This window comes from Callospermophilus lateralis, chromosome 8, assembly GCF_048772815.1.
Source record: "Callospermophilus lateralis isolate mCalLat2 chromosome 8, mCalLat2.hap1, whole genome shotgun sequence".
NCBI classification, from domain to species: Eukaryota; Metazoa; Chordata; class Mammalia; order Rodentia; family Sciuridae; genus Callospermophilus; species Callospermophilus lateralis.
Window position 1 is genome coordinate 84,290,313 of NC_135312.1, and position 17,569 is coordinate 84,307,881.

At 39.4% G+C, this 17,569-nt stretch overlaps 1 protein-coding gene across 1 annotated transcript in view; it reads left to right on the forward strand.

Annotated features, from left to right (window-relative positions):
• Elovl6 (ELOVL fatty acid elongase 6) overlaps window positions 1-14,696 on the forward strand; it is a 119,468-nt gene extending 104,772 nt beyond the window's left edge. Inside the window, exons 3-4 of the mRNA XM_076864535.2 lie at window positions 5,900-6,051; window positions 12,303-14,696. Of these exons, the coding sequence (XP_076720650.1) occupies window positions 5,900-6,051; window positions 12,303-12,727 (577 nt within the window). The 3' untranslated portion in view covers window positions 12,728-14,696. The remainder of the gene's footprint in view (window positions 1-5,899; window positions 6,052-12,302) is intronic.
• The last annotated feature ends 2,873 nt before the right edge of the window (window positions 14,697-17,569 follow it).

Sequence of the window (17,569 nt, forward strand, 5' to 3'; positions counted from 1 at the left end):
AGTGCCCAACTACCTGGAATATCTTATAGCTCTACTGTATTTATTATTGTTGTTCATGCGACTGTTCTCATATCAGTGAACATTTAGATCATGTTCTATCATGTTTAGATTAGGTTTTGATATAAAACACACAGCTTGGTATACTTTTGCAAGTATATGAGATTCCTAGGCCCAAATATGTACATAGTTTCAATCATGATCTATGTGTAATATGCCATCTTAGCTTCATATTTCTTGATCTACAAGACATTTGGGAGATTATTTTAAGCTTTCTGATTAAATAACCAAAGGAAGATAAATAAGTCAAACCTAGAAATAGTACTCAGCAGTAAAAGATAAATAAAATTATATACTCTATATAACTAATGGAGAAGTAAAGTAAGTAAATTATTAGAAAAACTATTACATATATGCCATTTAGCTGTTGAACTTTTAGGTTAAAAAATTCATGCTTTGATGGCTTATTACGTTATTATTGAAAAATGTGTTTTTAGCAAAGTCTAAAGCAGACGGATGTTATCATCAGGGCAGAAAGGGTTTAGAATTTGGGTTGCATGTTCAGTATAAACATATATTGATATAGAGAGTCCATGATTCCATATTGTAGGCACTATAACATCTCCTAAGTCTAAAGTCATTGCATTGAATGTTGGGTTTTTAAATTTGTTTTAATCTGTTCCGGGATCATTGGGTAGTCTTCCTACTCTGAAAACTGTTGAGTTAAAGACCAGTGGCACTGCAAATTTTGTCATCAGAAACATCAGTGGCCTCTCCTAATTTATAAAGAATTGCTGCTGTTGGGTCAGCAGCTGCCATGTTTTGACAACCAACAATAGCTCACACTTTGTTTTTTTCTGATTGTAGGATATAAATTGTGATTGTAGGATATAAATTGTTCTCATTGCCCAATCCTGGAAGTAATTGCAAATTTGGCTAAGTTAATAGGGTGGATATGGGGGTGGCTGGCACTTCAGAATAAAAGGTCCTTAGGAACCATGTTTGGATTCCAAAATATCCCACATTTAGATCAAGGACCAGTAAAGAAATGGTTTCATCAACCATTGGAATTCGTGTGGAAATAATTGTAAGTATTGCAGAATGCTGGAATTCTTTGAGTTGTTACTGATATAGTCTATGTTGGCTTCCATACAGCAATAAAATTGGAAGGCTACAATAAAGTATTATCTAGTCTTACGTAGATAAATAAGAAAACCTTATAATCAAGCTTGAGTTTAAGGAAGATTGGTGATATTTCTTACGCCTCTTTAAAAAGGACCCCAGTATTACAGCTGCTAAAGAAAATAATGCAAGCTGAAGATTAACTTTATATTTAAGATGAGAACTTACCTCCTAAACTTTCATTGTAAATGTCCCAACATGTTTATGTATGTATCCAAAGAATTTCAGTTACACGCACATACACCCACTTTCAGTATTCTGTGGGTACCACTAATTGTTCACATTTTTTTTATTTACACACATGCACATGCATATACACATTTTTCTTGTCTTCTGCAATAGGCTGTAGATTGTCTGCCCTACCAGTGAGTACTATAATATCTGATACTTAAACAGTATTGATAAGTAGGTGTTGTTTCAACAAATGACTCAGTGTTTTCTCCACCAGTCCTAATGCCAGTTGATTATCTAAGGCTGCTGGATTAGTGTTATATCTCAGCTTCATACTAAAAAGTTCCCTAGTAAAGCCTTATACCTAGTACCATTGTGCTTGTTTATTCAGTGTGTCAGTTGTGACAAGGCACCTATTTAAGTAGTTTTTTTTTTTTAATTACTAATCTAATACATGTTATTTTAAAGCACTCAAACAGTGCAGAAAGTAAATACCTGTAGTGCAAAACAGAAATTTCCCTCCCCAAGATGGGTCTCTCCCCTCCCCCATGAGGTATCCCAGTGGGTATGCCTCATACCCACACATGATGAGTGGCTAATGATAAGGAAACTGGGCTTCTTCTGGATGAGGAGACCAGAACAGTGATACCTCAGTGAATCAGGGCTGTGACCTCCCCTTGTCTCCTTATGGCATTGGGCCTGATGTTGCTGAGGGGAGCAGAGACACCCACTGATCCCCCTCACTGAACCCTCTGCTTCTCCTTTACTGTTATCAAAACTAGACTTTGATAAGAGAAATGATGTCTTCAAAAATACGAATAAATAAGTGTGTGAGTTTGATCTGAAAGCTAAGAAAAGGCATGTGCTACAGTAGTCATTTGCCCTTGATAAACACAGTGGCCTAATGCTCAGCTTGTCTAAAGCTCTAGGTTTAGAATAATGTTTGTTATCCCAAGAGCCTCTCCCTTGAGAAATACTGCAGAAAATGTTCATTTCATATCCTGCTGTGAACTTACTAGCTTTTACTTATATTATGCAAAGTTGGTGAATATGACTAGCTTTTGTGGAGAGGTGAGTTGGTATCAAGATAGGAGACTTGGGGCAGAGCCAGCCAGGTGTGGAGCCACCTGCGCAGCCCTGGGCTGAAGGGCTCCCTGATCTGTGCTCTTGCAGGTTCTGGATGTACACTGCGTGGGAAGCATGCTACCTGGGCCTCAGGAAACCTCCCAGAGGGGCTGGAGGAGAACACTGGCTGCCAGCTGCTTCTCTAGTGTCTCAGGGGCCAGACCCTGAACTTAGACCATGAGTGTGAGTTTCTTTGTAAAAAGACCAGTGATACAGTTTTCCAGTGAGTGGAAGGCCACTGCCAGGCCAGGCAGGAGCTAAGAGACGGTGTAGATGTGACTGCATCTCATGGTAGCATTGATCCTGTCAACCCACCAGGAGTAAACCCAGCACTGTCAGGGGTGGGGTCATCGTGTGTGTGTGTGTGTGTGTGTTTCTCATAGCAATTAGAACAACATGGACAGTCATGGGACAAATCAAATTCTCTAAATCAGTTTTCTTGACTTTGAGTTAGTAATAATAAGCCTTACCCTCTTCTTTTCCTTCCATATTTTTTAACTGATGCATTAGAATTGGGCACAATGGTGGGATCTGTTGTCACATGTTCATACATGCATGCAACATATCAATATAATTTGGCCAATATCCTTCCCCAGTTTTTCCCCTTTTTCCTGGTCCCTTTCCCCTATTCTACTGATCTCCTTTTGGTTTTCATGAGATCCTCCTCCCCATTTCTCTCTTCCTTTTTTCTCTCTAGCTTCCATATATAAGAGAAAACATACAATCTTGACTTTCCAAGTCTGATCCTTACCCTCTTAACTTGACAAAATGAGATGAGTGAGGTAAAGGTGGCATTTAACATTGAAGGATGGATAAAATAAAACAGCAATAATAACAACAGATAATAATGGAGAGTAAGAATAATAATAACAGTAAGAACTCTTTCATTGAACACATATATCAAAGGCTTGACACTAAATACTATTCTTATATTGCATTATAAAGTTCATAGAACCTATCGTTATCCTCACTTCAGATGGGGAAAAAAAAAATTTAACTTGCCCAGTCATGAATCTCATAAGTGAACAAGCTACGATTGGAAGCTTAGTGTGCACAATGGCTTGGCTTTACGATTCTGATTGGTAGTGATTTAGAGTGGTTGAGAATTTTAGTGCACCCCCAGACATAGTCAGAGAGCAGAGGTTGATTAGCAATGTCTGCCTTGAGTATAAGTAAGAACTGGGTGGTGGGGCAGTCACAGAACATAAGCTACATATTTTCCTGTTGTATCACCCTATCTTTTAAGGTAATACAACTTAGGGAGAAAAAATGTCTTCTCACCTTAAAGTATATGTTGGTGATGTATCACAGTGTGATGCTGTTAGAAAAGCCACCTGGTTCCAAAGTCTGCAGTGACTGAGTTGTGCCAGGGGCAGAGCTAGTGGCTTTCCACAAATAACAATCATCCCATTGGCCAAGCAGCTCCCCCCCCCCACCCCCGGCTCCCCAGCAGTAGCATTGTCACATCACAACAATGTGCCTTTGCCCGCAGACACATGGGCCCAATGGCTGGCACTGACGGTTTCCCTGAAAAGTGCTACTGTCCTCTGTTCTGAGTCAACCTTATTGTTCAGAGGTTTGGGAATGAGGCTTATATCCAGATATGGGACAATAATATGTGCTATACCCTTGTTGTCAGCATTATTGTGGGTCACCGTGATATTAAAGCCTCCAGTGCTACAATGCTCTGAAGTGACCTCCCTGTACCCTAAACCCTCAAACTGTGAATTCCTATTTGGCCCTCATTCAAATATCACTTCCTCCAAAGTCTTCCATGAGTGCCACTATCAGCCAGAGTTAGCTTATCTAAAATCATGCCAATAAATATTTAATAATCAAAAGGATAATTTGTGTTAATAGTTTAGGAATTAGGAATGATCTACAATGACTTGTAGACCAGGAAGATGAAAGGAAAGTTGCCGCAGAAAGTAACTATTCCAAACGAACTTCTTTGGCTCTTCTCTGATTACCTGCAAAGCACACAGAGTAGCAGGAAAGACAGTAGGGAATGGTTCTGGCTGTGTGGCTTCTAGATATGGTGGGCTGCAACTAGTGGGGAAGGGGATGTTTATAAATTATGCTGATGATAATCCTGGTGGCTTGGAAGGCTGAGCCAGGATGATCATCAGTTCAGAGCCACTTAGGTCCTGGTCTGGAAGCAGGAGTTTCATTCTAAGTGCACAGGGAAGTCACTGAAGGATTAAACAAGATTAACAACTGTAAAACGACTAATTTTTTATATTGAAAAGAGTAACATCATCTAATGAAGACTTCATGCCTTTAGAGAAGAGACTTCCCTATTTAGTGAGGCAGCCACTTAATTCCACAGGCATTCATTTCCCAACTGATTTCTAGTAAGGAATGCTGCTTTCTGGGGCAGAAGTAGGATAACCAGACCCAGCGTCCTCTGGGGCTGACTGTTCTCCTTTGAGGACTGGGTGTTGTTTCAGACACTGGGACATAATGCTTAAGGGGTTCACTCCACCATAGAATCTGTTTTTTCCAGTTGCCAAATCTTTCATGCTTCAGGTTGCATTATTGAGCCAACATACTCCAGAGCTCTCCTGTTTCCTTAGCAGGTTCTTAGTCTAGAAGAAAACGCATATACAAGCGGGGGTTCATTTCCTCCATATTTTCAACCGTCTTTCCCTCTTTCAACATTCTTGGTGGAGCACCTTTGCCCACGTGGAGGCAAGCATACTGAAGAACAGTGTGTGAAGCGGTATTGGTACATGGTTCTGGGGAGCTCAGAGGTGAATCCTCACCTGTGCCTGGGGTGCGCTTCCAGGAAGTAGAGCTGAGCCTTGGAGGAGGCTCCTTCCAGTTTCTCTGAGAAAGAGGCTCAGAGAGTGGTTTAAAGAAGCCAGTCCAGGGCTAGGGTTATAGTTCAGTAGGTAGAATGCTTGCCTCGCATGCACAAAGCCCTGGGTTCAATCCCCAGCACCACAAAAAAACAAAACAAGAAGCCAGTCCAGACATAGAAAAAGAGTTGACTTAAAGAGATTAACAGATCTTTAGGAAGGAGAGCCATTGGGGCTTGGAAAATGATTGGAAACAGGACAGAAATGAATAATTCTGATTTTGCAGCTATTCCCCCACTTCCCTAAGGAATAGTTCTCAAACTAAAACACCAAGGTCACAGCTGTTCTTCATGATACCCTGCTTTGAACCATCCCCTTTTCTGTCACCTCACTGAGCACTGATGAAGGGTGGTATCATGTGCCTGGTCTTCAGAATAAAGCACTGAGAATTGTGTTAGATCGGGTTTACAGAACACGTAAAGATGCTTATCGGTAAATGCAAATCATGATTCTCCTAATTCTGTTTCCTGTCAGTAGCCAACCAGGCGTCTAAGGATGGTTAACATCAGAGATGAAGTTAACTTTTTCCTGACTTTTGTTTCTTTTCTCTTTTTGTTATGAAGTATATTCGGTGCTCTTCGAACTGGTGCTTACATGGTGTACATTTTGATGACCAAAGGCCTGAAGCAGTCAGTTTGTGACCAGAGCTTTTACAATGGACCCGTCAGCAAATTCTGGGCTTATGCATTTGTGCTAAGCAAAGCACCCGAACTAGGTGAGTGTCTTCCGTCCTTCCATTTTCTCCCCCATCTTTGTAGCTACATGTCCATGTATTTATTTATTTTAATGAACAAAGAAATTAACGGCTTGAAAGTCTTGTTTTGTTGGTTGCAGGAAAGTTATAACGAACGAATTTGAGGTTTTGAAGGATCTGCACTTACTCTGTCTCCTCCAGCCTTTTAAATAATTGTACCTCAAGTATATAAACAGCAAGATGGTTTATGTAGAACATGCCAATTTCCAGTTACTACTAAAAATACATTTCCGGGGGCTTGTAAAATACACACAGCCTCCTCTCTAAGGTCCATCAACAGTTGAGCTAATATTAGATTGAGGGAAAAAGGGCAGCTCAGCTGTTTCCAAGCCCCATATCTAAGCATACTTTTATCTCTTCTTTTTATTTATTGTTTTTATTATTGGTTGTTCAAAACATTACAAAGCTCTTGCCATATCGTATTTCATACATTTGATTCAGTGGAGTTAGCTTTTCGTTTGGGTGGCCTCCTATTCTCATTAACAAATGCTAATTGTTGGTCTCTGGTGTTTGATTTTAATCATCTGTCAGACACCTGGGAAAGGCAAAAGTAGTTCTCCTTCTAGAAGTCAATAGAAAAATACTGGCTATATGTGTACATTTCTAGAGTTTTACCTTCAAATCTTTAATGGTCTTGAAGGGAAGGTTGGTACTATTTGGCAGAAACACTGAAAGACGAAGGGGAAAGGATTTGACATGAGCTTACTTCTCCAGGAAATGTCATTGTTGTCTAAGAAAGGAAGCTGCTGGTGACAGTAAGCTTTTTTGGTTTCTGTTTTCTTAATCTGCAGTTAAGAATTGCATCATTTAGTTCGAAATTTTAATTCTGGCATTAAAAAGTGCTTGTATTTAGTTGAAAAGATATTTATTGTTACCTCTCCTATTTCCCTTAAAAAGAGGGTTAGAGGTAATTTTATTACAAGATTCCTATAGTGTCAGTTACCAGCAACCTTCTGTAAGGTGCCTCTGTTTCACACCCCTAGGTATGAATTCTCTCTGATATTTGTCACTGTGTGCTAAAAACCTGCTGCCTACAAGTAGCTTGCAATTGGTTTGACAATTCCAGATCAGGACAAGCAGCAGCAGACAAGTTTTCTAAAACCTTTTTTAAGAGGGGCAGCAGTGCAAAAATAGGTCCTCCACATGGTCCCAGATAACTAGAAAACTAGAGAAAAATGCATTAAGTGGATTCATCTATAAGCACCAACCATGTACCAGGTATTTAATAGGGGCTAGAAGAGAATGGCTACTTTGTCTAAAAAGAATTTGACAATATAAAGTTTATGGATCAGGCCCCAGGAAGCTATTTTTTTCATACTTGTATTGATTCCATTAGGTACAAAGTCTGGAAATCTACTTTTAGGAATTTTTAGATTGTGAGATAAAGTTCTACATAATTGAGAATTATTCAAGTTGAGAAATATCATGTTCCCTTGACTTTTTTTTTATGCTCTATAATAAGTATCCTTATATAAGGATAAATGAGTAAAAACTACTCCCATTGTTAAATCAGAAGTGGTATCATTACTAACCCTTAACCCATCATGTGCCATTCATTATTCCAGAGATGGAACACATAAAAATTTTAATTGAATAACAAATTTTAGCCTTTTTTAATGTAACTCTGTTATTGAAATATTTACAGAATTACAAACTTGGAACTTAATGGGTTAAGCTGCAGTTTGCAAAGAAGCAATCTCAGTCTTTTGTTCTAAAGAAGCCTGTGTGTGTGTGTGTGTGTGTGTGTGTGTGCGTGCGCGCGTGCGAGCTCCACTGGGGATTGAACCCAGGGTTTTGTGCATGGGAGTTAAGCACTCTACCAACTGAGCTATATCCCCAGCCCAAGAAAAGTCTGCAAGGATCCCTTGTCTGTTCTGAGTTGTGTCCAGTTGTATTTGAGGGGCTTGAGACTAAAAGTAGTCACTTCTGCTTTTTGAAGGAATATTTTATTGAAGAGCCACCTCAAGCTGTTTATATTCGTCAGTTTCCTTTGAACACATGATTAGACCTCTGCTCAGTGCCCTCCTGACTCTATTCCAGATGGAAAGTGAAGTTCTAGAATAGTGGATGGAGTTGGAGTTCCTGGGGGAGAGCTGTTGTGGCAGCACTCAGGTGTCCGTGCTCTGTGTTGCGTTGACCCGATGATGCTAATTCATCCAAATTAGTGTAGTGAATTTAGTGTAGACCGACTGAATGTTCCACTCCCCTCTGCCACCTAGCAGTCTTCCTCTTGCATCTGGATGGAGGCAGACTCAAGTCCTTGGCTTGACAGGCTTGGCATGGTGTGTTGCTGGCATGCAGCCCTTTTCCCTGGAGAGGCACATCGCCACAGTCATTTGTGGTAATAGTTTGTAGATTATCCAATAAGCCATCCCTTCCCGGCTAAAATACAGGATTCAAGTGTTGGCATTGGAAAAAAGGTAATCTTCACATGGTCTCTTTGATGAAGCTAGTTAAGCTACCTAAAATCTCAAGACAGTTCCAGATTTTTTATAGTGATGTTTTTATGCTCTGAGGACCTTTTTCAATTATATTATCTTTCAAATATTCTAGAGCTTGTTTGACAGTGGTCTTGCAAAAGTGAAAGGCTACATCAAAAACGAACCTAAAAATCAGCACCAGTGCTGCAGGGCCACCAACCACTGGCCCTTATTGAGAGCATATTCTTTGTTACCATTTGATTAAGAAAGATCGATCCATTTGAATGATTTATTTATAATTTGGATTATTTATTTATAACTTTGCTTATTTTTCAGTCTCAAGTTTTACCTTTTCAGTATTTCAAGATTGTGTCCTGTATGAATATTGGAAGGAAAGGAAAGAACAGTTCTCCCATATACAACAATGAAACTGTGTTTTTCCCCCAAATCCACATGCCTGCAGTTTTCACTAAACTTTTTTATAATTACAGTAAAATATACATAATATTCACATTGTTGTACAACCATCACACCATCCATCTCCAAAACTTTTGCATCTCCCTAGCCGAAACTCTGCACGCATTTAACACTGACTGCCCCTTTCACTAAACTTTTAGTTAACAGGAAGGATTCTGTTCAGCAGAAAACAGTAAGCTGGTTTCAATGAATTTAGAGGGTTACATTCTACTAGAACAAGTGAGAGAAAGAGAGCCATCACCCTGCTTTTGTATGCCAAATCTTTAGTGCCTTCTGTTTGAATTATATTAAAACCTGCTGAGATTTGCTTTTGTTAAAACTTGGAAACATCTGCTGTGAGTCTAGGTCCTTGCTCAGTTGAGCTTGTCATTGTTTTTGAACCTCTGACTCAGCAGCACTCCAGCTAATTCTGCGAAGAGAAACTCAGCCGTCTGTGACAAGCCACATGCAGGGTATGGTCTCTGTTTCCCTTGGTGGCTGTGTGTATTCTGGGGATTTTCTAAATGATAAAGGACTTCTCCATAGATTCATGCATTTAGCAGGTGCACAGGCAGAAGGTATAGTTCAGGGGGTGGACATTTAGGTAAAAAAAAAAAAAAAAAAACATCAAGCTATGCCTGCAGGTTATCTCTTGACTCAAAATAGCTGGACCAAAAGTTAGATCATGATTAAGAGGACATGAACCAGGAAGTAGCTAAAATAGGTGACATGACTGAAACCCTCAAGAGTCCAAAGTCTCCTTGCTTCTACTTAGCCAGAATGCATTCTACAATGCCAGCTGGACATATGGCCAAGAAAGAATGGTTGGCCAACATCAAAAATACAGTCCCTAGGAGAGTTTACATTTCTGGATCCCTCTATAACCCTGGCAAGCCTGTAATGCCACAGTTTGGTATGCCTCTGGCTCATGACAAATTAAATGTGATGTTATATGATTTCTCTAGAGGAAATATATTCTGTATGTGCCCCAGTACCTGGCTGGTACATGTAAGCGGCAGTGTCAATGACCTTGAAGGCTCTGGGTTGGCCCTTCTGGAACCCCCTACCAGTTTCCCTTCATACTAGGGAAACCGCAGTTCTCTGCATCTATGGTCTTAAGAAGTAACCCTGGTCTAGCTTTGGAGTAGTGCTGCTGAGCAGTTTCAGAGCCATCATGGGGAGATGGTCATCTTCATTACTCCGTCTATCATCCTCCTGTACATGTTGTTCTGGAAGAAATTCTTCCAGTGAATTCAAAGTCATTTTGTCTTCAAGATTTTATGATAACATCTTTGACTCCAAACCCCCTCTCCAAAGTACCTAGCAACACCTAGTATGTCTCAGACCAAGCCTGAGATAACCCCAACTCCACCCCTGTGGTCAGGAAAAACAAAACCTCAACCCTAGAATTGCAGTTTCCAGTTTGCATTCCACATTGGTTCATTCGAATATGGTCTTTAGACATCAAGAATTAGGATGAAATTCATGTTATTTTGTGGCATATACTTTTATTATAGTGTGTTTAGAGATTATGTTGGATATATATTTTATTTAATGCTAAGAGACTTGGGGGGAAAACACCTTCTCAATATGAATGACTAAAATTTGTTTTTAACATACAGTTCCTTGGACTTCTGTCTTCTTTCCACTGTGAAGAAAAGTTGGCTGGGATTATTGTATCTGCCTTACAGTCTACAGTGGAAAGACAGGCATCGAACAATAATTACACAGAAGTATAAGTCTCTGACAGGCATGCCAGAATAGCACAGTTTAACACCAGGAAGTAGACCCCAGGTCTCCGAACCCCAGTTTCAGCCCTTACATATACACATGAGAGTGACCACCACCATCTGTCATTGTCATTGTCTGACCTTTATAGACATAATAAAAATGAGAGAGAGGATTTCATTGGAAATTTTAAACAGGTTCAGAAATTTAGCAACTGGAGACTTTGCTTTTCTTTTCCAAACAAAGTAATAACAAGTAATAATTTGGAAGAGAAAAAAAATACACTAATAGCCCTGATGCGTGGAATGGGGAACCACCTGTATTCCAGCCACAGCCATCAGAACCTCAAAAGTCTTCCCAAGCCCAGTTTTCTTACCTTGCCTAATGCCAAGCATTTTAGGGCATCATAAAGTGTGGGAGACATAAGTATGAGTCCCCTTTGTGCTTAATAAATTTTCAGACTAAGGACCTTCTAATTCTTGTTTTGCAAAGAGAAGTCACTCTGGGTTCACCAGAGACCCTGAAGGATGCTGGTGTTCCCCATATCTGATAAACACAGAGATGAGAAAGAAAGGAAACGTTTCCCTACATATACCTGCTTCTGACTCACATATCAGAGTCTCATCCCTTTTTAATCTTACTTATTAATGGAATTGGGTGAATTGTTACTGGGCTTGGTTTTCATCCATTTTCACATTAATGTTCTACATTCTCTATTTTTCAGAATCATTGCAGGTACAGAGCATCTACCGACCTGAGCATAATTCTAGCATAATTTCTTACTTCAGAAACAGTGGTCTATTTCTTCACAGTGATGTGATAAGAAAACTTTTTGGTGGATCCTGCAGAGCTTTCTTTATAGTTAATTCCATACAATGAACTCTTATTTTCAGTTTTTCCTCACTTGATTCCTTGGTTTCAAGCATTCCCTTTGGCCTCATCAGTGCATGTGTATAGAGGATGATTTTTGTTGCCCTTTTCTTTCATCTTTGCCTTTTATTTATTGCTTTGCTTACAAATTGCAAGGGTTGGACATTATACAGAGAGCTCACAAAAATGGATGTTTAAAGGGTATCTTTTGTCATGGATCAAAGAAAAAAATATGGTTTTACAACTCTGGAGAGGACTAAGAATATTTTGCTGGGCACTTGCATTGCATTCCAGTCTATTTCTCTTGATTGACAGGTTGCCAGTCCCCTCTGGGTGATATATCCTAAGATGAATGGTTCACTGAGAATCAGACAGCCTGGATGATAATGTTCATTCTAGATCAAAATTAGTAGGACTTTGTGTAAAATACCTTGAAAGTAACATCTGTTGATTACTTGCCATGTATGAAGAAGGTATATTAACTATCTTATTTAATCCTCAGATAATTCCAAGCTGCTGTTACTAATTATCCCATTTTGGAGATGAGGAAACTAGAAAATAATGAGAATAAGTAACTTGCCCAACATCAAAGAGGTAGCAAATACCAGCTCATGATTATAACCCAGTTCATCTAATTCTCCAGTCCTAGCTCAAGACATCTGTCCTCGAACAAAATTCTGGATTATCATTGTGTGTGGTCAAGGGTTTATGTACATTTTTCCCTTCTTTGTCTTCCAGGAGACACAATATTCATCATTCTGAGGAAGCAGAAGCTGATCTTCCTGCACTGGTATCACCACATCACTGTGCTCCTGTACTCTTGGTACTCCTACAAAGACATGATTGCCGGGGGTGGTTGGTTCATGACTATGAACTATGGCGTGCACGCCGTGATGTACTCTTACTATGCCTTGCGGGCCGCGGGTTTCCGAGTCTCCCGGAAGTTTGCCATGTTCATCACCTTGTCCCAGATCACTCAGATGCTGATGGGCTGTGTCATTAACTACCTGGTCTTCTACTGGATGCAGCAAGACCAGTGTCACTCTCACTTTCAGAACATCTTCTGGTCCTCACTCATGTACCTCAGCTACCTTGTGCTCTTCTGCCATTTCTTCTTTGAGGCCTACATTGGCAAAATGAAGAAAACAACGAAGGCTGAATAGTGTTGGAACTGAGGAGAAAGCCATAGCTCAGGGTCATCAAGAAAAATAATAAGACAAAAGAAAATGGCACAAGGAATCATATATGGTGCAGCTAAAACAAAACAGACGAGCAGACACAAAACCCGAGGCAGCTTAGGGATAATTAGGTTGACTTAACCCAGTAAGTTTATGATCCTTTTTGGGTGAGGACTCACTGAGTGCACCTCCATCTCAAAGCACTGCTGCTGGAAGACCCCAATCCCTCTTATCTGTCTACTCTAGGACAAATGAGAACAACAGTGAGCCAGAGGCAGAGAGAGACTAACAGAAAGCAAGCAAAGGCTATTAACACTATATGAAAAACAAAAAAGTATTTACTAAGTGTTATCTTTCTCTAAGGATGAGAGAATTTTACTTTAAAAACTGTGCGAGCACACACACACACACACACACACACACAATCCTTTCTGATCTTTTTTTTTTGACATGAAACTGGAGCCAGTAGAAAAGATGAAAATGGAAGAGACACAGGGTTTATATCTAGGACAATGATGCTTTTGCAGAAACTCAAGCCTTTTTAAGAAAGGTTAGCTTGTTGTAGTCCCCATGAAAAAAAGATGTCTTAATCATTTTTTAGTTCAACTCAAGACATAGATAGACATTTTTCCCTTCACTGCCCAGCCGCAGGCTAGTGAGTTTGCCAAAAACAAAACAGGGCACAGTACTTTTCCAAGGTTCTTTCTGGGAGAATGGAAGTAATGCAACCCGGGTCCCAAAGGGGCAGCTCTCTGTACCAGAATATTTCTAATAGTTATCATTTCTACTCTTAGATGAGATATGAAACATTTGTTTAGTTGTCCCAGACATTTGAATAGAACAGTAAATGCAGACCAAAAAAAAAAAAAAAACAAACAAATTAAAAAAAAAAAAAAAAAAAAAACAAAACTCAACCAGATGGCTTGAAAGTGCATCCTGCACTGTACGTGGAAGGGCTGAGCCCAGTATCAGTGGAGCTGGGGAAGGGGAAAAGGCATGAGCTAAAGAGCCCTCAGTAGCCAGACAGTAGGATGTTCCTCCCTGTTGGCCTTCATACATAGTCTTCACTTTCCAAATGAATCCCTGGGGGATGGTCCATGTTTTCTACATTTTTGTGAATTTACAAAAAAATCTGTAGGGTCTCTGCCTGATTTGGGGTGAGTGCTGTTTCCACCTAGTCCGCATTAGCTCCCCAAGCCATGCAGAGGTGTTCTAAGTGCCCTCTGCTGGCCAAGTGGAGATAATTAGCAAACACACCATGACAGGTTTGGTTGATAGCAAAAGGCCCCCATAGAAGAATCCTTTCAATTTCAAATGATGATATTAAACAACTCATCGTAGGTTTGGCCAAATCAGAAGACATCCTTCCTGCTTCAAGTCAGCTTCAGAAATCTTTTAAAAGGGACTTTTGCTCTGGAACTCAGAAAATCAATTTATTAAGAGCCATATTCTTTTTTTTAAGAAAAAAGCTAGATAATATTATCTGTAATATTTCAGTCCTCTACAAGCCAAATAAATGTGTCAACGTTCCTAGGATTTCAAAGAAGCAATTATGTAAAGTTGTTCGATGTGATATAATAGTATTTTAATTGGTTCAGTAGCTTAATGATTAGGCAAACTAGATGAAAAGGTTAGGGGCTACTACACTGCATAGACGATACACACATAACCACACATATATGCACACAAATGTGGGGTACACTGAACTTCAAAGCCCAAATGAGTAGTAACACATTTTCTGGCTAGCAGAAACTGTTGTTTATCTTTCTTGCTTTATTTGAGAGTGTACAGTAAAAGGGATTTTTCAAATTATTTTTATATTATTTTAGCTTTAATTGTGCTGTCATTCATGAAACAGAGCTGCTCTGCTTTTCTGTCAGAGATGGCAAGGGCTTTTTCAGCATCTTGTTTATGTGTGGAATTTAAAAAGAATAAAGTTTTATTCCATTCTGTGTGAATGGCTTGAACAATGAACACAGAGTCCATGCAAACCAAGTCATGACTGAAAGACCTGGGGAGGGGGCCGTGCAGAGAAGAAGCTGTTATGTTCATGTTAAATTATTGTGACAGTCTATGGTGTCCTGATGTTGGTTCATAGATGAGATATGATTGATGGAAGGATGTAATGTTATTAGGGCAGAAATTGATGTGAGCTAAAAAGCTAGGTCCTGCTACAACAACTAGGATAGATTCTTAGGATGCAAATGGTCTTTTGAGCTTTGCAAAGACATGATACTGTGCAATAAGACTTTTTCCCTCTTAGAACAGAAAATGAGTAGACTAATTAAGACAAGAAAAAAGGCCACATATCAATTGAATTTAGTCAAAGGACCAGTCGGAGGCTCATCTAGTAGGTTTAATTATCTAATTCAGTGATTTATCATAGATTCTTTACTGCAGGTTAGAATAAAGAAATGAACATAAACCTTAAAAAAGACTCTAGATGATGCTTCCAAAGACATTTGTCTTGATATTAAGTTCATGCTTCTGTTCACTTGTAAAATAACTTAAAATTTGGGTTTACAGGTTGAAAGTCTAATAAATAGTTTTTAAACTAGCTAAATATATCTAAAGCATTTCCAGTGTTTATCATGGGAGGAAAAAAGCCACACATTTTTTAAAAAACAAAATTCTGGTAATATAGGTTCAGCTCACTGTTTTTAATATCTCAGCTTAGCTGCTTTAATTATATCAAGATATGAGGCTGGATCACTGGCCCATGACAAATCTGAAACCTACCAGAGAATTGACTGCCACATAGATAATCCTGCTGTCAGTTAACATTCCAGGAAAATGGGCAGGCAATTTTTATAGCTGCCCCACTGTGCTACAATAGAGTGTCTTTCTATTAAAAGAGTTTCCACTGCATTCCAATCCCAGTATGGTGAAAACATCATTCCTGGATTGAATAAAAACAAATCCTTGATTTCATATGTGTGTGTATGAAATAATTATATATACATGTATGTGTAAGTATACATATATGTGTATATATATATATAATTTTGCACATTAGGTCTGAACATCAACCCAAATGCATGAATTTGCAATAAATTTCTAGTAAGAAATGCTCCGTTCATTCAACAGGGGATTTTTTTCTGAACCTTCTAATATTGCTTATGAGAAAAGAACAACTATTATTATTTATTTATTGTATTTATATTCAGTGCTAGGCCAAAGTACCAAGTTAAAATCATGGATTAAGGTTATTACAGGTAATTTATTCCTGCTTTTCTAATCCTACTGCACTACAAAAATTAGTGGGGAGGGGAATACTTACCTATGTATTAGTCAAGGACAATGAGAGGGTTGATTTATCCCTCCCTGTCACTTCTCCAGCTATCTATGCTTACATAAAGAGACTGGCTAGTCCAGTGACTAACCTCTTGACTCCAGTCCAAAATTTCTTTTGAGTGGGTAGAACTGAATGGAAAAAGCAGTAGGAACCTGGGAGAACGTTTCTAGCCAAGAGACCCGTGGAAAATATTTTTAAATTCAGTGTAGTATCTTCAGGATAAGATAAACCCTGTCACCTCTGAGTAACAAAGCACCTGGAGTCAGTTACAGAAGGCTGGCCATATTCCCAAACCACTGAATTACCTGGGTGAGAGAGCATGCTCAGATAATCTTTTCCTTGTTCTGATAGAACTGGCTCAGCTCAGAGACTGTGTGTCACACAACTAAGCCAACAATGGCACATTCTGAGGGCTAATGATTCTTTAGCAGATTTGTTGGACTGTCCAATGTTTATTGTAGGGAACTGCTAGGAGAATGGAGAAGACCAAATAGACTTGGCCTCTCAAGCTTCAGAATATGGTCCATGCCCATATCTCTTAGATACTTTACAGAAAAAGCTTCCATCCTGAAAAATAACGCTGTGAGAATACCATGATGAAAGCCCAGAACTTTCCAACAGCCAATGTTATCTTTTCCCACTCTTTGTTTTCAATAATAAATTTTTTGCTATCAACTTGGGGTGATGGTAGAGCCTATGTTCATGGTATGAGTCATTGTTTCCCAGAGCTCTTTGAAGTTGTTCCTCTGCCCATTTCTTTGTGCCATCAAGAAGAAATTTCACTAAGACCAGACCACAGCATTTAACCTGTCACATATGCACATTAAAATGATAAAAGTGATGCCCTATCTTGATCTGACAATCAGTATGAAGTGGTAGGTACTAGTTTTGCCAATAAGCCAGCCACTTCTGTATGCTGGTACCTGACAGTGATACAAAACAGGTGACAGTGTAGTTACGGCATTTTTCTGGAATGCTGGTTTTGACAGATGCTGTTATAAACATCTGTGAGCCAAATGGCAGAATATTGCAGAAGAGGCCAGTTGAGTATACCTGCACACTGTATCAAAGAATACCATAAGCCTGTTGAATCATCAAGTGACTTTCCTCATCCTCAAATACTTTGAAAATTCAGGGTTCACAGAAGTGGGGCAGGATCCCCAGACTTCCCTTCCTCCTGCGTTCCACTTCTTAAAGAATGTGACAAGTTGTTCTTGCAGCCCAGGTGGACAGCAGGACCATATCCGTGAGTGGATTTGGTGAGGTCTCAGTTACAGCACTTTAATTTTAGGTCAGGCAGGTGACAGTCTCACGATCAGATAGACGTCCCTGGAAGCCCATACCCACAACTGTATTGTAGGAAACTCCTGATGTAACTGTTTAAAGAAACTGGTTCCATAAATCAGTCAAAGCCACCTTTGTAACCAGTTAGGACACAACTGAAGGGTCCCGCCTTGTATTGATATATAAGAGCTGTTGTTTTTCCAATGTTTGGTGGCACTTGTGATTTTTTTCTTCCAGTGGACAAAAAT